Source organism: Aythya ferina (genome assembly GCF_964211825.1).
Source record: "Aythya ferina genome assembly, chromosome: 3".
NCBI classification, from domain to species: Eukaryota; Metazoa; Chordata; class Aves; order Anseriformes; family Anatidae; genus Aythya; species Aythya ferina.
Window position 1 is genome coordinate 45,742,014 of NC_140298.1, and position 20,186 is coordinate 45,762,199.

The 20,186-nt window shown below is 38.0% G+C and overlaps 1 protein-coding gene across 13 annotated transcripts in view; it reads left to right on the forward strand.

Moving 5' to 3' along the window:
- The window catches only part of RPS6KA2 (ribosomal protein S6 kinase A2), a 303,450-nt gene that overhangs the window by 182,287 nt on the left and 100,977 nt on the right, over window positions 1-20,186 (forward strand). For 11 of the 13 annotated variants that reach the window (XM_084513721.1, XM_084513720.1, XM_084513724.1 and 8 more), the window contains one exon: window positions 16,144-16,260. In XM_084513721.1, coding sequence (XP_084369847.1) covers window positions 16,144-16,260 — 117 coding nt within the window. Of the gene's footprint in view, window positions 1-5,567; window positions 5,587-15,647; window positions 15,720-16,143; window positions 16,261-20,186 lie in introns of those variants that run through there. The other 2 variants (XM_084513716.1, XM_084513715.1) reach the window with 2 other exon arrangements.

The window sequence follows — 20,186 nt, forward strand, 5'->3', positions numbered from 1 at the left end:
TCATTTTGTTGATTAGCTGCAACAGACGGTGATGCCCAATTCACTTTTAAATGAGTAAATTTGGCACATATGCATGACAGTTCCTCCTCTTCTTGTACCATCATCAACAGACTCCAACCAGCTGGCATTCTGCCACCATGGAAAGTGAGAGTTGTTTTCACTCAATGTGCCTCTTGTGTTCACCATCTGTATCCGCCTTTTCTTAGGGCCCAATCCTGCAAACTATTACAGGATCAGTTGCTTCTCAAGCATCTGCTTACATTGCCACAATGGAGCTAAAAGCATAAGAACTATGCCTATTAACAAAGTGATGATTTTTTAGATCTGGGCTCAATATTCATAAGGTGGATCCTGCATATCTGCTATATATCTCATAATACCCGCCATTTGTTAAGAGTACTTGTTACATTTACAGCTGAGTGCACACAGGGCAGCTGGCAAACAGCATAATATCAGGGTGAAAGATGAAAGAGACAGTTGAAGGGAGGTAAGATATGAACAGGTGACATGCTGTTTAGGTGGTATCTGTTCTGATGTTTCTCTGCCTTTGCCATGGAATGATTTCTCTGATGGCTAATCTGAATCTTTCATGTTGTGATTAAGCCTACTGCTTCTTACATTATCCATAAGATAATTTAGATTTTGTGCATGTCTCTCCGTCTCACATAATCATCTGATTAGTATAGGTAGAAAGGAAGAGGGGGAGTTTATAGGTAGTGTAGGAAGGATCTGGTTTGCTTGTTTGTTGATGGAGAATATGGCAAGGGACTATGTGCCTTTCTTTGGTGACTATCGAGGGAGACGTGTTCAGTATCAAGCCTAGCTGATAGACACTGTTTAGTACGTGATGGATTCCTTAAGTATTTAGCTAATCTTTCATTAAAAACAAAACAAACAAACAAAATAGTAATTTCCTTCTGATTTTGCTCCAGTTAAAACATAGTATGTATGTGTATACTTAAATAATACATATTTTTCTTGTTAAAGACTGGAAATAATGCTGTGTTTCCTGTAATACTATCACATCTGGTATACATCAGACTTGGTCAATTGACAGACCGTGTATGAAAGGATGCCTCTATTTTCAGTATCCTTCACTGTGATAAAAATGGCTTAGACTGCTATGCAGTTCTGGGAATTTCAGTTCCAAACACACGTAATCAGCCTTCAGCATCCTTAAAACATACAGTTCCTGCTTGTTGGCATAAGAGCAGTTATAGAAAGAGAAGTTATTAGAATCTGTTGTGAATTTTTACTTCCCTTTACTCTTACTTCTAAATGAAGAGTATTTACTCAGCAGTATTATATGTCACTCAGCTTTACTTACTACTTCATATAACTAGAAGTTTAGATATTACAACTGTGCAGGGCCATAATTCTTACATTGGTTTCACATGGATCCAGTAACAGCTTAATTCAAACTCACTGATGACATCCATATGCATCTTCACAAGCATAAGGAATTTTATGAGGATTAAAAGTTTTGATATTGCCCTGCACAAAAAGTGTATGATATACAGCCTGGATAAAGTTCAGTGATAGCAAATGTCCACTTATTCAGGTTTTGTGCATGAAGAAACATTTTGAATATTGAAAAACAAACAGAAAAAAAAAAAAAAAAAAAAAAAAGCAGCCCCAAAATAATGTGTTTTGAGAAAACTCTCAGCATTTAGCAAAGCAAACTGAAGCTCTGCTCAGGCACAGCAGATCCCTGCTGTGTAGTTAGTAATAAAAAAAAAAAATGATATTTTAAATGCAAATAACTTGAGAAATACAAACAATGCAAAATGTGTGACAAATTTATAATAAGTTTTTCACAGTGTTTTACATTAAAGATTTTTTTTTCTTTCCTTAAAGTATTGTCTTAAATTACAGAAATTTTACCTCCCATGGCTTCTTGGAAAAACTGTGACATTGCTCATTGTTTATGACAGGACAAATGGGGAAAACAAGCAAGCAATGGATTTGTGTGTTTGATTAAGCATTTCTTTGAAGTAAAACTTTTGTATAGTTTCAGCTTTCCTCTTTGGCTTTCACTTGTCCTCTGATGGTATTGTCTAGTTGTCCTTTGGCCAAAATATTAATTTCAGCTTCCTCTTGTTACTGAGTGAATTATTTCTCTTACCCATTCAGTTGTCTTAAAGGTATTATTCATAAAACCTTGATGTAGTAGCAAGTGGTACAGATACAGTAGGTTGACTTGGGTTATAAAAATAAGACCCAGTATAAATGCTATACTCTAGTTCATGTGTAATTGTCTAGGATTCACTAAGGAGCACAATAAATGCCTTATCTATAAAGAAACACAGGTAGATATTGCTTGGTGTCCTGTGTATCATGCAGGATTACTGAGTACAAGTGGGCAAGTACAATTTTTGTGTCAAGTACAATTTTTAATGTGGGGAGAAAGGAGAAAAAAAAAAAAAAAAAAAAAAAAAGCTGGTTATGATAATGTTGCACCAGTTTCTTAGTGTCTTCATCTTCAGAATTTTGTCCAGTTCCATCGTAGCTTTTGCTGGCATCTCACCCTGATGGAGCCAGCCAGTGATTTAGACTATCAATGTGATATTCTTCGCCACAGAGAGCATCAAAAAGCATTTTTCCCTCATTAGCTTGACTTAAATAAATAAATAAATAAATAAATAAAAGATTATGTATATATGAAGGGCTGTTTTGTTGGTTTTTTTTTTGTGTTTTTTTGTTTGTTTGTTTTGGGGGGTGGGGTTGTTGGGTTTGATTTGGTTTGGGTTTTGTTTGTTTCTGTTCATTTGTGCTTGTTGGTTACTAACTGGAGTTTTATATGAAATGTGAGTTAAAAGTGGAATAAGAAGAATGCCTTTAGTCTATGCTCTGAATGGAAGGTTAGACTGTTCAACAGGTCCCCAAAGGCTTTGTGACTGCCCTGAGCACAGGAGCATTCTTGCCCAATCTTCTGTATTGCAGCCTTTAGTTCTAGCTGGCTGGGGATATGCTCATGAGAGAAGCCATGAGGTTGCAATATGCCTTATTCTGCTGCTGGCTCAAAGAGAGTAGTATCTTCATTTGTGTTCTATTCCTTTTGTAGGTATAGTTTTGTAATCATCTACGAGCGAATCCATCTGCTTGGTAGAACAGTAGATATGAGTTGGTCTCCTCTCTTCACCTTGTCCATTAACTCTACACTGTGCAGAAAAGGGGACTGCAGAGTCTTATGCTTTGGGACTGGATAGCTTCGATGGGCCCGAAGAAGAGTGTCCCATGTATATGCTGAGATTGGCAGTCCTGAGCAGATCAGGGCTTTGGGTTTGCTGCTTGTAACACAGAACCATTGAGTTTCACAGGAAATCTCCGTGTGTCATGATTTACCCTGAAGATGTGTATGAGTCTAGGTCACTTGTTATTTTCAGTACAGCCATTTGGATCATATTTTATTTTATTACAAACCCTTTTTTTTTGTTAAGGGTTATTTGGGTTTGTCATAACACATTTCAGCCAGAACAGGAAAACACTGAAATATTAACAGATCAATGAAAAATACCTAGCAGGATCTTGTTAATCTCAGTTTGACCTTTTGCATGTTTGCGTATACGTAGAAAAAAATACTCGTAGAATGGAGGCTAGAGCAGTGAATTTACTCTAAAACTGTTATCCTCAATGCTTTAAAATACTGGAGGATTATACGCAGAAATGGATTAAACAAAAAGAGTTTCTTTCCACTGCCTGCTTCCGTCATCATGTACCTTCACTTTCAATAGGGCTTTTGTGAATAAAGTAGTTGAAGACAGGAACTGAGAGCACTTGATGTAAAGGTCTCTTTACACGGCTGAAACAGAGTAAGAAGCCTGCAGGATAGCTAAAAGCCATGTCTCACGCTCTGCAGGCACCTAGCATAGTGCACTACATTTGGGCTCAGTTTTAAGTTGTCTTGGAAGTCTTATGACTGATGTCAGTGGAACTAATGGGCAAAATACAGTCAGTACTGTGCTGAAGAATAAAATGCATTTTGAATTAAGAAGCTGAAGAAGAAAATAGGGTTTTCTTCTATTTGTTGGAACTTCCCCCACTTTGAAGTTTTGGCCTGATGTTTGCCACAGTGTGATGGTTTTGCTTCCAGTTTCAAGCCCAAGAAGAGCACCAACGTGCCATGATTTCACTGACTTGTGTTGGCTGATCATTGCAGTCATTGGGCAGGATAAGAATCTCCCTGCAGAAAGGTGTTACCATGACTGCTACAGGTATACCTGTACAGGTCAGGTCAGAAAGATGAGAAGATGGGAGTATCTCCAATGGTCTGCTGGAGACTGTAAAAAATCTATAGTGAAAAAGGTGGGATGGATGATGATAACGCATCATACACTTTATAAAAAGTGCATATGCTCCAGCTGAAGCTGAAGGAGTCACTGAGGCACTCAAAAAGCGAGAATTAATCTGTATGTGAACTAGTCAGCCTAGATTTCTTTTATAGTCAGCAGTTTTATGTGATACAAATCAAAGCCTAAAAGTACCCATTTCTCTGCTGCCTTTGCAAAAGGTACAGACAAGTTTAGATGAATCTGACCCTGAAAATCCTTCCAGACTCTGCATCAGCCTTGGCCAAGCTGTTCATCCATTTCTTTATTTGAGCATATTCATCTAATGGCTTCTTCTCCTCCCTGGTCCGCCCCCCTGCCCCCCCCCCCCCCCCCCCCCCCCCCCCCCACACACACACACATGTAGTTGTTTTGTAAATAATAGTTAAAATTCAATATTTTTATCTGATGGTGTTAGGAATTTAGCATTGCGATGGTATTTAAAAAGCTTTCAATTTTTGCAACCATGAAGCTGTAATGAATAAGCTGAGAACCAACAACCCCCCCCACACACACACTTTTGTTATAGGAAAGCATCGTATTGTGGAAACCTCTGCAAAAAGACAGACTGGTGCAACAGTTTGACCTTTCTGAAATGAGAGTCTTCCAAACAGTGTGGCAAAGGTGTTTCTTTATGTCCAGATGGATTTTCTGCATTGTTTATTCTAATCCCTAAAATACACATCATTTCAGTGTGGTGTATATACCTAATATATGCATTTGTTTAGCACTGTATAACATGTGTGGTAAACAGTTTTTGCCTTCACAGAAGAGGCAATCTGCGCTAACCAGTTAAAAACCCATTCCTTAGAGATCTACCATATAAATCTTTAAGCTGTGCTAGATGCTTCTTAGTATTTCACAAAACTTCAAAATGCAATTTCCCTGGGCCAGATATCCAGTAGACTGCTGAAAATGTGGTTAGAGAGATACTTGTGTGTGGTAAAAGTCCTTAGGCACTGAAATACATACTTCCGCAAAGACGACCTGGGTTTCACCCATGGATGTAATGAAAGTACGCATGTGAAGATATAAATATGCTTAAATTGTGAGTTACAGATCTAGTATCTCTTGATAAATGTTTGTGCATGAAACTGGAACCCATGAGCTGAGGTGCCATAAGGTACTTTGTGTCGCCTTTTCTTCTAGGAGCAGTGCCGGGTGTAGCAGGGCTATTACCAGCAGCGTCCCCATCCAGAAAGTTATAGCTCTTGCAGGGATCATTCTATGATGTACGTCTGCACTCTCATCCACCCAGGTGAATGGCTCAGTATTCAACTAGGATTAAGCTGCTGCATAAAAAGGGCACACAATCCTTTCCTTCTCTCAAGGCCAGCACTGGAACTGGTGGTTGTAGCCTGAACCCAAGCAGCTCCAGCATGCCTCTCTGCAGTGCAACAGCCTGCAGCCCCTGGCCTTCTGAAACTCCTGTGTCACATGTGGCGGGTGGTTTTGATGGCTTCTTGTCAGGCCTGCCTTTCCACAAAACCACGTCTCCTCTACAGGGCTGTTTTTGCATGAAGCAGTGTGGCCCTGCCAGGTTGCCTGTAGGTGAGGGAGCCCTGTGCAGTAGGCCTCTACATCTCCAGTTGTCATCTGTGCCCTTGTTCCTGGAAATGGGAAATAAAAGCACAGCAAAAAGGGGAGAGCAATATACTTTCTCATGTCCCGTGGAAACCATCTAGGCTGCAGGCACAGTTACGCTGGTCCCAGGGATCTCGCCTTTACAAGCTGTTTTGGCCTCTCCATTCACACTACTCTGTTGCCCTTCCTCAGCCACTTCCTCTTCCTCCTTCATATGCCTGCATATAATTAGCTTTCTTGGTCATTATCTGAACTGTACCACAGCTCATTTCTGCTCTGGAAAAAGCCTTCTCTGCCTAGCTTTGTATTTAAAGTTCTTTCATGCTACAGTTACGATAGTTTGCAAAGGCAGAACAACTTTCTACCAGTCTTCTCTCAATTTACTTTTCTGTCAATGCAGGCACAAATCACAGTTTCCCTTGTTGTGTAATTGTTTTCCTTCTAGGTGCCTCCTTGTCTCTATGTCTTCCTCTTATTATTCCTCTGTCCATGTTGTTGCTAATTCTTGTAGTATTTTCTCCGTATAATTTCCATTTTGCCAATACCATCTTCTTTATGCCTGATTTGTCTCCATCTCCCTCTCTCCTTCAGTGCCTTCACTGAAGCTCTGAGCTGTGAACAGTAGCATTAAAACTAATTTGTATTTGCCTTGATTCCGTAATGGCTTCACATCACTCTGTTTCCCCATTAAGACTGCCCATTAAATGCCACTGAGATAACAAACTTCATTACAACACATTTTTTCCTAACCTAATAGCAACAGTATTCCAGTTTGTGAAGTACGAGCTAGTTAAATCCTTAGCTGATGCTTAATGTAATTACTGGCTGGCTCAAAATGTGCTAGCAGGCTTATATTTCTCTCAGAAAGAAAATGATAATTATCAAACTCCACAAGTGATTTTTAAACAGCAGGCTAGTATTTTTTCCTGAACTGATTGATCCAATGCTATTAATGTGATTAGCTCTTTGTACAGAGTTCTGTCCACTGCCTTACAGTTTAAAATAAAATCTGATATATTGCCTTGAATACACTTATTAGAGATTATTCTGATCTTTAAAATCACCATACAAACTTACTAGGCCTTTTTTACAGTATTTTCTACTCACAGTGCAGCAGTGCCATTTACACTGCTATGGTGAGCAGTGTTTTATTGGGATCACATGAGAAACAGTGAGGAAATGGTGGTAAATATATTTTGCTTAAGAAGTTTATCTTGTGCAGCTGTATTTTTTATTTCCCAATGAATGCACTAATACAACAACTTTTTTTTTCTTTCCTTTTCTAGTCTTTGAAGAAGCTGAATATAGCAGTAAGTGAACTGGAGGCATTTAGTAACTAGTTATGCTTCTTGAAAATAGTATCCAGAACAGACAGACCTTTTTGTCCACCTTCCTGCTTCTCTGAGCCTAATATCACAGTACTTTAACATTTCATAATCTTTCCAGGGCCCTTTTACTCCAGTGATGCCATGAAAAAGGAAGATGGCCTTACCTGTAGTTTAAAGAAGGAACACTGGGACACAGAGGTATATGGAGGCTGTCCATATCCTGTAACACCAGTGCATTAACAGAAGATGGCCATCACATTAAGATAGTCAGGGCTTCCCTGAAAGGGTTGGTGTGCTGCAGCAGCTGCCAGGCAGCTCTGGAGAGTGGGCTGTGGTGATGGAAGGTGGTGGCACTCCTGGAACATCCCCAGCAAGAGACACTCAAACCATTCATAAATAAAGAGCCTCCAAGGGGTTCATACCAGAGCATGGAGTGCACGGCATGTTACTGACCTGGAAACAGAACCTTAGCTGTAGTGGAGGGTAAAAAATTTTGAAAGTCTTTTGGTATTCCAGCTTCTTCTGTATAAAATGAGTTTTTTTGTTTGTTTGTTTGTTTGTTTGTTTGTTTTTTCAAGTATCATAATGCATATTGTCTGTCCATTAGTATTGCATGTAGTCTTCATAACTCTATTTAGTGTCACGAAGCATCAGCCTAAGGAAATAAGAATACTTATCATTATAGAAGTAATAAGAGTTCTTTCTAGGCACTGGATCCAATCTTAATTACTATTTGGTCCTTGGTGAATGAGGAGCAAGTTCTTTTCTTTTCCCTGTTCACCAGCAGAAACAGTCAGTAGTGGACCATACAGCTCTTCTGAGGTGTAAGACCAAAAGGCACAGATGTAAACCATGCCAAGTAGGGTGTTGATGAAAATGTTCTTGCTCTTATTTATTGTAGCTCAGAGCAATATAGCTGAGTTCTTTGTCCTTTAATAGTATGACTCATTTTGAGACTGTTTCTCTTTAAGTTCACAAATGTATTTGGGTATTTGTAGAGAGCTGCTGTATGAGTAAGTCTGGCCAACTGTTTTTTTTTTTTTTTTTTTTGAACAGATTGTTCTGCCTTTTTTAACCCCTTGCTTTAATAGTTTTTTTTTTGTGTGTTTTTTTTTTTTTTTTTTTTAATGACCTCCTCCTACTCACCACTCCACATAAACATTTGCAGGTTGCATCAAAATCAATGCAAGATTAGTCTTATGCTGGCTAATGGTTTGAGTTGAGAATTGGAAGTTGGACTGAAAATTGGTGTCTTTCTCTACTTCGTGTATACTTGCATTTTGAATATGAAGATATTGCAACTTCGCAGTTGTTGTCTTGTACATACTTGTCCTAATCAGGAAGTGACTCTGTAAAGTCACAGATAAACAGCTCCTGTCTTCAATCCTAAAGTGTCTTAATCTGAGCTAAAGGAGAATCCAGTTAGAGGCTGCCCAATATCACATATTACTGGATGCATTTCAGATGGTTTGTCTATCCCTTACCACAGTATGGGATAATTTCACATTTTTTTCTGTGTTAATTCTCACAGTGTTACCAAGAGGTAACAGAAAGCAACTGTTCCTATTTTTCAGGTATATATGCCATAAATACACGCATTTATTTAGCGAAGTCCAACTCTAATTGATTAACCAAAGATACAGAGGAAGTGTCAAATAGCACAAAAGACTGAACCCAAATCACTCAGATACTTAAACCTCCAACTCATAGCCTTCACCAATTCATCCAGCAGATTGTAGCTTCTGTCTTTGATATCTATGATTCTCCTGGAAATCTTTCTTTACTTTTAGTTTGTGTTATTTCAGATGAACCTCAAATGTCACGAAATTTATTAGCAAGAAAGAAGGGAGGAAAAAAAAAAAAAAAAGGCAGGACAAAAAGAGTTGGAGAGATGCTAAAGGGAGTATAATAGATGTTCTCTTTGGAAAAATGTCTACTGAATTTAGTAGGGACTGATAGTGTTGCACTCCACTGAAATTTCTCTAGGGTTTTTGTTTTCCACTAGGTTTTGACCTGCTTGGTGAAATTCCATTTGAAAGATAACTCTTTCTGTTCAAATTTGTGAGAGGTCTCTGAAAGAATCCCAACCTCTCTAATAACTATTGTGCATTATTTAACTCCAGATGACTTTTGAGAAGGTAGGTAACCTTATGTCCAAACACAGACTTGGCACAAATTCCACTGAATTCACAGGGAGTTCAACATACTTCTCTAAGTACTTAATAAAAGCAAGACATTGTTGCTAAAGCAATTGTTAATTTGACAGTAGAAGGTAAAACAAACGGACCCTTTTACAATTTGCTTATTTTACATCTAAGCAGACCACAACAGAAGCCAGAACTTGGATTACAAACCTTTTAAAATGTAAGATTACTTTTTCAAAATTTTTACCTCAGCTGCTGGAGACAGGCTTGAGAGGAGGCTAATGAAAATACTCCAATGGTATTTTTTTTTTAAACATGAATACTTGTCCTCAAAGAACTGAACACAGGCCAACAATTCATTTCCTGTACCCATTTGCCTGTAACTATTATGAATAACCTATTTTGTCTTCTCAAAAATTACTCTCCTGTGGCTTGAACCAGATTAGAACCTGTGAAACAAAAGTGGAAACCTGGCCTCATCGTTGTTGGACGTATGCTCTTCTAACTATTCCCACATCAGAGTTTTAAATGTACTTTCCTAAAGAACCATAGTATTTTGGAATGTTGTGTTGCCTGTGATATTTGGACATTAAACAGTTGTGATTTGGTTTTATATTAGGTGGTAACCTGCCAAATGGTAAGACAGGTAACAAAATAAAGTCCATATCTGGAGCACATGCTATAGACTCATAATGATTCTCTGGAATGGAAATAACTTCTCTTTAGCATTGTTATGATTTCCTCTTGCCACATTTTCATTCATTTCTTCATTGATTTCAGGCCCTCAAGCATGCAAAGTCAACAGACCTGAAGACTGAAGAACATGTATATCAAATTGCACATATTTCTATCAGAAAATTTCCCTTTTCTACAGCCATCTCTATGTGACAGTTTTGATCTTGTACAAGTAGTTGATGTGGGCAGGCAAAGATAATAAATCATAATCCTGTCTTACTGGTTTTGAAAAACAATAATCATCTTGCATTAGCACCACATCTTCACTCCTATGTGATACAAATGCATAAGATTGTCCATTGCTAAAAGCAGCTCCTTCTGGAATTACACCATTTCTAGCTGTTTCACACCACTTCAGGAAGTCTTGGGACAGAAAGGTTTTGCTTGTGTAGAAATATATGGTGCATAATTAAGGTGGTCTCTGGGTTTGAGGATGACCTTAGCTCCTCTTCTTCAGAAACTTGTGGGAGGGTTGCTGCGAGGCCATTGAGCAGCCAAGGTAAGCGGTTGTATAGCTGAAATTAGCAACTCTTCTGGAAGGCCTGTACTTCCACAAGCCTTTTTGTATCCCAGTGCTATGTGCCTGCGCTTCCCGGTCCTGCTCAGACACGTGACAGTGAGTCAGGAGATATTCTGGCAGTTGGAAGAGTTCTCTGTGGTTGCTCCCTGGCAGCCATGGAGCACTAGAGAATCTCATTCTCCAAGATCTCCATGAAGAAATTTTAGAAGTGAGCTGAGAGCAGTGCTAGAGGGAGCAGCTTGCCTTTTGCTCTGCCCTTGCTGCCTCTGGGAACCACTGAAGTAGACACAGCTATGTTGTCTGCAGTCTCAAGAAAGCAAGAAGAGAGGCTCTGATCTCCTGTGTCTCAAAGAAAAGGAGATCAAAAAGGCACTTCCACTCCAATTCTGGGTTACTAGTTTGTCAAAATTTCTACCGAATGGAGGGTGGGCTCTGAAGTGAATAATACAGTGTATAACCAGGCTCTGATTAGGTCTGTCTTGTATTAGCAGAGGGAATCACTCTCCATTCCTATTCCATCATGTATTGCAGTCATTGCTCTCCCTCTCATCGTCTGTGCTGCTCTGCTGTGTGCTTTCTTGGAGCCACAAAGAACATCCATCTCACTTTTGTCTCAGGATGATGCTTTTTGTGCAAACATAAATATTTACAGAAGTTTACAAAAGATTAAGCCTCATCAAGTCAAACATTCCTGCTAATGCAGTGTCGGGACAAGTCAGCAGGGAACAAGAGCCTGGGCTGCTGTGCACAGCTGTTGCAAGACCAAACTATGGAACATTCAGTTTTGACTCACTGATCAAAACCATTTTGGAAATTGGCTTGTGTGAGTTGCTTTTCTTTTTTTTTTTTTTCTTTTTTTTTTTTTTTTTTTTTTCCCCGGAGTGAATTTCTCTTCACTGAACTAGCTTCTTCATTGTGCACAGGAGTCCAGACTTCATTTCCAGTGTGAATATCCTGCCTCTGTTTGGTTGTTGTAATACAAGTTCCAAATGCAAATAAGTTACAATTAATGGACCAATGAAAAAATATAACTGAGCACAAAAACAGCAGAGAGATCTTCGGAGGTCCCTTCTGACCTCTGCCATTCTGTGATCTGACCACAGAACTTTGTGCTCTGATAGTCTGGGCTTTCATTCTGTACCTGAAAAACGTTATCCCATGTTCTATCTTTGGAATGATAGGGGAAAATCCAAGTAAGAATATTAAAAGGGAACCAATACCATTTTTTGTTGCTGTTGTTTTGTTTTTATTATTATTTTTTTATTCCCTGGGAATAGTGATAAGAATATCAAAATCCATGCAAAGGTAACTAAAGGTCTGGCACTGATAACCCTTGGATTCTTCTTCAGTGAACTTCATTTGCAGCATTGGTTTCTAGACATGAGAAGAAGAAAGGAAAAAAGAAAAAAAAAAAAGAGAAAAGCTAGTTGAATAACTCTAGACAAATATCAGTGACAATTTTCTAGCAATTACTTTTGTTATGGAAATCTACTCAAAGAAGTTGAACAGCTCAGGAATAAGCTTAGCATTGGTTGACTAATTAGGGTACCTGCACGTGCCTTTATACCTTGTGTCCTACTTGTTAAGATCATACCTGTCTATCTGAATGCTAATCACACCAAGAAACAAAAGTCCTTTTAGCATCTCTTTGGGAACAGATTCCCTTCCAGAACTAGAACTAATTTAGATTGCTGTGACTCTTTCTGAAGTATGTTTGCATGCCATATGGACGCTCAGCTAAGAGCATTTCTAAGACCAGTGCTTCGTCTTGCATTTCCAATTCACTTTTTTCCTTCCCCTCTACATAGTTCCAGCAAGTTACATTTCCTGAGCAGATCTAGCAGGACAACCCTCATGCTGATGCTTCTATGAAAATAAGAATGCCTGGTGTTGGTTGTCTCTTAAAGGAAATGCTTAACAGTGTGGGAAGAACCACCAGCTCCTCCATTGATTCTGGGCAGAGGTAAAGGCATTCACCACCTGTAAGTCTTCGGATGTTGTGGGAAAATGGAAGTTTTTTAGCCTTGGCTGTTTCACTGTGGGAGTCTTGTAACTGCTTGAACTTAAAATACCTCATCCCAATGTCAGAGAGCCAGAAACACAGTGCACTGGAATATATTTCCTTAAAGTGACTGTGCCCATGTTGGATCTCAAGTAGTGAAAGTTTTGCTTTTTGCTTCAGTGGGAGGCGGGTTTGTCGTACCAGCTAAAATACCAGCTGTCCCCTGGGCAGCTCACAAGTAATGCCACTGTAGTGATGATTGGTGACAAAAGGAGCAGTCTGGCATGCTTTTCTTCAGTGCTGCTTTGTTGCCCCTTCCTAGTGAGGAGACCACAGGAAATCCTGCCTTCCTAGAAAAATATCCAGTTTCCTCCTAAGACCCTGTGGAGCAGGCAGCTTGACATGACTGTGGGCTTTTCTGAGCCAGGCAAATCGAAGAAGAATAACCTTTCAGAGGAAGTGGCCCAGGCCTCATTGTTTGAGGCACTGAGAGCTCCAGTGGACAAAAACCAGCTGGCTTGATCAAGTGTCAGTGATAGTCTGAGCAGGAGTGTTGGACCTGATTACCTCCAAAAGTTCCTTCTAACCAGTGTTTCTGTATTTCTGCTAAGTCGTGTAATCAACAGCCTTTTTCCAATCTTTAAAATCAGAGCTTCTCTGATAAAACACTGTTAAGATTGTATTTAGCCCTGTTCTGTTTAGTAATATTTTGAGGTTTAATTAAATGCACATGAAATTAAAGAATTGTTTTTATTGCAAGTTATGAAATAATTATGCTAGAATGTTTTGAGCAACCTTCAAGGAAGCTGAATTGTCATCACTTTAATACTCCCAATATAATCCTGTAACAAAATGCATCAAACTAAAGAAGTTATATTAAATTTAATAGTACATTGAGAAATATGCTTATGGTTGAAGGCTTGTGACTTTGGTGACTCATCATTTAAACCTGTAAATGTAGCTGAAATATCTCCATGGTTCAGGTGGAAATGCAGCCTTCCAGAATTAAACAGGTTATTAATGTTTCCCTCAGGTGGTAGATCTCATCCACGGTTGTTGAGATCAAAATTTTACCTCAGAGGAAAAGTAAATCTGAGGAAGACAGTGTACATAAAAATGCTTCTGTTTGTTTGTTTATTTGTTTTTGGTAGAGCTTTGTCTCCTAAATATATTGTGAAATTTAGATCCACCTATTACTTCTTCTGGTTCTGACTGATGGCCCTTGCTGTGCTGTGCTTCTGGGCTGAGATGGGCAAAATCCTGAAATGATGACCAAGTGTACTCAAGCTACACTAACTCGGGAAAAAAATCTTTAATTTTTTTCATAATATGATCATTTTCAGGGGGTTGTACACATGCAGAGGTTGGCCTGTGAAAGCCAACCCTCCCAGATTCTGTTTTTGGTCAATGGAGAGTAAACTCCCAAGCATACAGAGTAAAAAGTGATGAATCCGGGCAGAAGCCTGACTATACAGGGAGTCATTTTTAGCCTTTATGAGTACAATGGCTAGTGATCCGGGCAGTCCAGATATTTTACCAAAACTGTAGTGTGGCAGGGCAGGCTTAGCTCAAAATAATGTTCTTAACAGAGTGCAGGCAGTTTATGTAAAATGCACATCCCTCAGTATGAAAGCTCCTCACTTCAGAACTTGATAGAGGCTTTGATTACACCATGTTTCTAATACCTGGTTTCCTTAAGAAACAGACCTAATACAGTGTTATCGAATCTGTTTTAGTTCACTATTGTTTCTCTTGTACAGGAAAAAAAAAATAATGAAACAATCATTTTTTTTTTTTTTAAATCAGAAAAATACTCTGTCTCCCATGGTAATTAAAACCAGAAAAACAAGAGCATCCTGGCAACTATATACTTAGAAAACCTTTAAATCTCTCTATGAAAATTGGTTGTTGGTTTCAAGCATTTCCTTTCATGCAAATCACTTGAACTAGAGAAATTAGGATCAGAAAAAAAATAATTGCTGTTGGATGATTATTATTTTCCATGATTCTGGGAGCATGCACAAAGTACAGGAAGTTTTCCAAACCAAGAAGAGGATATAGTCTCTGTTCCAAAGCACATGAGTGTAAGGAGGCAGAGAAGGGAAGAGAAAGGATGAAGCTGTAGTAAGCAGAGCAGTTAGAGTAATAATAGCCATGCATTGGAAGTGTTATTACAGCTGGTAGAAAGTGATAACAATTTTCTTGGGGGAGAGGTAAATCACGTTTATTTTTGTTTAGTAAATAAATGTGTTTCATGGCCAAATGATGTGTTTTGTGAATATGTTTCAAAGCCCAATGGCCAAATTATTTGGGAATGCATTTTCATTTTAGGATGCTATTTCTATTTTTTCCACATTTAGTTTAAGAAGGGGAAAAAAAACTTTACAAATACATTTATAGCTTTTATCAAGATATTTTCTTGAGGAAAAAAAATCCATCTAAAAGTAACATGTATGAGATTTCAATAATTTCTGGTAGGTGCAGAAATATTCAAGCCTATTCCTAAGAGAGCAATTCACTTAGATCTGGGAAATGAAACAAACCAAATAATTGTACTCAAAACCCATGTTGCATTTGTTCAGAAGTTAGAAAAGTAGTTTGAACAGGAAACAAGACAAAACAAAAAACAGGTGTACAGTACACTTAAGAAAGTATGTAAGTAGCATCTTCCCTCATTACTTTATCCTTGAAGATAAGTTATTTTTTTGCAGGTTTCTTTTCAGCTCAATGACTTTCTGGGTTGCTGCAAACTCTGCATAGTCCCTCTGGGTCTCACATGACCCAGTCATTCTCTTTTTAGAGGAACATGCCATAATAACATAAAGCAAACAATTCAAAAGGATATGTTGTGTTATATATACAAAAATGAAAGTCCTAGTTCTGCTGATTTCTTATGTTCTTCTTCCCACCACCTCAATTTCACATCTAGATCTTTGTTGTTTATTTAGAAGGTTACTGGTAGTAACTTTCCATTCTCCTAGTTAAATAGGAAGAGCCACTTTTAACAATGCCTTTCCTTTATTGCCTACTCATAAGAAGAATTGCTGCTTGAGACTCAAATGAGCTTCACTTTTTAAGGTGGGTTTAAATGATGTTATGAGCAAGAGTTAGGAATTATGTGGAGAGTAGTGTGCTGGAGTCTATGCAGTATTGATGGGGGTACATGGCACTGTTAGCAAGGTCTGTGATGAGCATAAATCTCTACAGTGTGTTTCTGTTTCAATTTGCTATATCTTTATTTAGATATAATTTTAAGGTTTAATAAACAGAAGGAACAGGCCTAGATGTCCTGATATCTGACCCGTGACCCTCTTCTGCTCCTTACAGGCACATGGAATGTTTGGACAAGTATTTGGTTCCATTTTTCAAGATTTCATATATGATTGTAGCGTCAGAGAAGATGTGATTTTAATAAACAAAATGTTTCCTTAGGATAAAAGTTCTGATTTGGGGATTTTTATTTTACTTTTTATCATTGTTTGTTTCTTTCTTTCTTTTGCAGGAGGAAGGTATAGTGAAGGAAATAGACATCAGTCATCATGTGAAGGAAGGCTTTGAAAAAGCAGATCCTTCTCAGTTTGAGCTACTGAAAGTATTAGGACAAGGTTCATATGGAAAGGTAATTTTTAATGCCATCTAATCACCTAGAGCAATAATAAAAAATGTCATGTCCTTTCTCTGAGTTCATTTACACTGGTACCACTGTTTGTATATAAATTGTGTTGTAAAAGCAGATAAGCAAAACCAAATCTCTTCTGTCATTTTAATAGCACTTTTGTCTTTTGCTGGATTCCTATATATAAGAAGTTTATAGCTTTGGACCCAAACTAATGAGCACAAGTGAGCATTAATGAGCAACACTGTTTATGAAGTGAGACTCCTTCTTTCTGACCTATCCACTAGGGAGGTGAGCATACTACTGCTGCTTAGTGGTAAGAACATTCAAAGGCTTAAAATGTCTGCTTCCCAATTTCTGCTAAGGGCAGATGGGATCCCAGGCATATTTTGAAGTTCCCATCACTTACCCTGCTGGTTACCTCATAGTGATTTTGTGAGAAATATTCCTTTCTAACTATGAGATATAAAGCAGTTCATAGTTGCAAGCTTTCATTTGTTAACCAGCAAACAATGTTTTCATTTTTGGTTTGATTTTGTTGCCCACAACGAATATCTGTTTCCTAATGTAATTAATTGTTGAGTGTTTATGTAAGTGTATATGTATGTATACTATATATATAAACCATTTGTTGAAAAAATAAATAAGTAAAAATGCCTACTTATATGACAACAAGCTAAGCCATCAAGAAACAATGTTTTTTGTCTTAAGTCCAAGGCTTTGCTTAATCCCAAAGGTCTTCTTCAACATGATATGTCCTTTGCAATTAAGAATAGGAAGGAAAGACAGAGAAAGAGGGAGGACTCAATTTAATGTTAAACTCTTTCTATGGATTAACTAAATAAGACTTTGGAACTTGCAGAATGGTGAGCCTAATTTACACTAGAAATGGAAGCACTTACCATTTTAGCTATTTTATATATATGTATACAATTAACACTTCTCAGCCTTCAGAGGTGGATCATTCCAGCCAACTTGAAGAACTGGCTCCTACCTAAAATCTGCTGAGGCATCCAGCACAAGGCTGAGCACCATGACAATGAATCAGGGTCTTCATTTTACTGATGAATAAAGATATTTGAGGAGTACTTAGCAGCTTTCCAAGTATTCCAGAACTGTATTGATAAGTAAGGCTGTTAGGAGATCCCTGAGATGAGAGAAATCAGGAGAGTTAGCATTAACTACAAAGTTTTACTCTAAAGAATTGTTTGAAAGCACTATAATTATATTTGAGTTTTGAATGTTAAAGAAATATGAGAAATAAAACAACTCAGAATTAGATTTCTTCTGATTTAATACAAGGAGGAGAAGTACAAGAGAATCTCTTCTTCAAAAGTAAAAGAAGCAGTACAGCCAGTTTTCATACCTGAGCAGTAAATATTTTAGAAATGGTTCACTGGCTATCTCAGATTGTGTTGATGTGTTTTTGTTATTATCTGTTCAAGTTGGCATTCTAGTTTTAGGCGTTGTATCAGCAAAATATTTATTCTCTGCCACCGCTTCCCAAAAGGAGATCTGATTTCTGGGGCATACTCCACTGAAATCACTGCAGAATCAGAGTGTGGGTGTGTGGACATCATACCTGTCTGAAGTTGTGTGTGATTACAAGTCACTTTTAGTATCTTACGTGAAACAGGTCAGTAAACTCACCAGAGCAGCAAAGACATGGAGGAAGGAAGTCTGGTCAGTGCTTCTTATGGTATTTCTTATGCTTATTCTAATTTAGTCACCTAAATTTTCATCACTTCAGTATTTCAGCTGATCAAATCTGTAGTTATTTGGGGATGCAGATCTGCTGTTTTTCAAGTTGTTTACCTAGGGAGCAAAAATCACCTAAATCATTTCCTGCAGGATTAAAGAACATGCCTTTGGTTTCAGAGGGAGTATGCCCAACTCTGTTGAAAGTCACAGCACTTGCTTAGGTTTCTGGGTTGGGATTTGGTGATATACCTATTACTCCAGCTAAGGAACTTTTAGCAGTTCTATCAGTCCATTCAGTTCTGCATAACCAGAGGTGTTTACATGCATATAAAACTAGACAATTGAAAGTCATTTTCAGACACATACCTGTGCTATTCTGGCAAACCAGTATTACAAAGCTTACATAAACAGCCTGGTAAGTACTCTAGGACCACTCAATAGTTTCAATTACTATCAAGACTATACCTTTAAGAATAATTGGGAGGCAAACTTCATTTTGCAATACAATGCATTTTAATTTGTTCTGCTCCCTTTTTGGTTTGATAATTATTTTAATGTTCTCTGAAACAGCACGCACTGTTTTTGACTCATCTGTTTCGGAGGGAATGCAGACCAAGTGCCCTATCCCATGCAGCAGAGAACAACTGACTAGTGACTAGTAACATAAATTGATAATTTTGCTTTTTGCAGCAATAGGGGTATAACTAGCTTTACATGGCAGGTAATGTATTTCTTGAACTGCAGCCTAATGTTTCTGCAGATGCAGCATGCTGTGCTGTTGTATGTGCTGTACATTTAAAAATCATTATCTTAAGGTTTTGGGATTTGTTTTAGTTTAATATTTGCTTGGGGGTGAGGGGGAAGGTTGGGTTCCATTATAATTTTTACACAATATTATTAAAGATTAAAATCTGGTGTTTGGGCAAACTTGCTTTATGACTGTCCCAACATTTCTCTCTCTAGCTGTAGCTGAACTTCTAAATTAGTTGACTTCCTGTTAATACTGGAGCAGCTGAGCTTAATTTATCATGAATGTTAATGAAAAACACTTCAGAAAGTCTTATGTGTTCCTGTTGCATACAGATTTCATAATTTGTTTCTGCAGTTTTGAGTACCGGAGGTTCTTGTATGTTCATCAGACTAGGAAAAAGGAGATGGGAAAAAGCAACATGTGCCTGATCTCAGCCAGTCAGGGCAGCTCAACTGAAGAACTGTGCATATCTCACATGCACAGGAAATATCTTGAGAATAAAAGACTCACCAAAAATGTATCAGATCGTATCATAGAGGTGTTGTAGCTGTGGTGCTGTACAGATGTAAGAACCCTGCTCAAGGTGTTTGGAAAGAATTTACTTTTTTTTTTTTTTTTTCCCCAGTTGCTCTAGATGGCTGTTAAAAGTCATTATCTCTCCCCATGACCCTTTTCTCAAAGGGTGTTTGAGAAAATTGTAATCTGTTTACAGATTTACTTATTTTTTTTTTTTTTTTCAGGAGGAAGTGTCTTTCAACTTGCAAATAATGTGCCAAGAACAGATTTCCTCCTTTCTTATTTTTTCTGGGGGGGGGGGGAGGGGGAGGGGCCTTTTATGTTTTAGGTGGTGACAATGCTGCATAACTCCTGAACAAGTGATGAATTAAAACAATTTCCACAGATTTTTGTAATCTAAGTAGACATTCTTCAGTAAAATTATTTCAGCTAGCCTTTGTTGATTCATGTATTTATAAGTATGTGCTATGTACGTAGACTTGTAGTTCTTTGGCGTTTGGCTTTACTTATGGCTTCTGTCCAGTAGCAAAGGTGCTGAAATAACAACTGAGCCACTGTCATTTGGTGGTTCTGATTTTAGCAGAGTGAGCCCTAGGAATCAACTAAATTATTTCTTTCTTTTATTTTCAAATATTAATACTGGAACACCCTTTAAAATACATAGTAATAAAAAACAAGAACAAAAATATGCTCCAGTCAGACAAGAAGTAGTAGATGTATGGAGTAAAACAAGAACAACAACAGCAATAAATCAGAATTTTAGCTACAACAATATTTTATTCCAATTAAAAAATTTTACACCAAAAGATGTAACATGGGAGACTCTAGCAAGGAAAGCTGCCTTTATTATAATAGTTTGTTTGTCAATGAAAATGGTTCTACGTTTTGTTAAGTATGCTTGAACAGACTTCCAGCTGTATCAAGTTTTTGCTTCAGTGACATCCTTGGTTAGTCATCACTC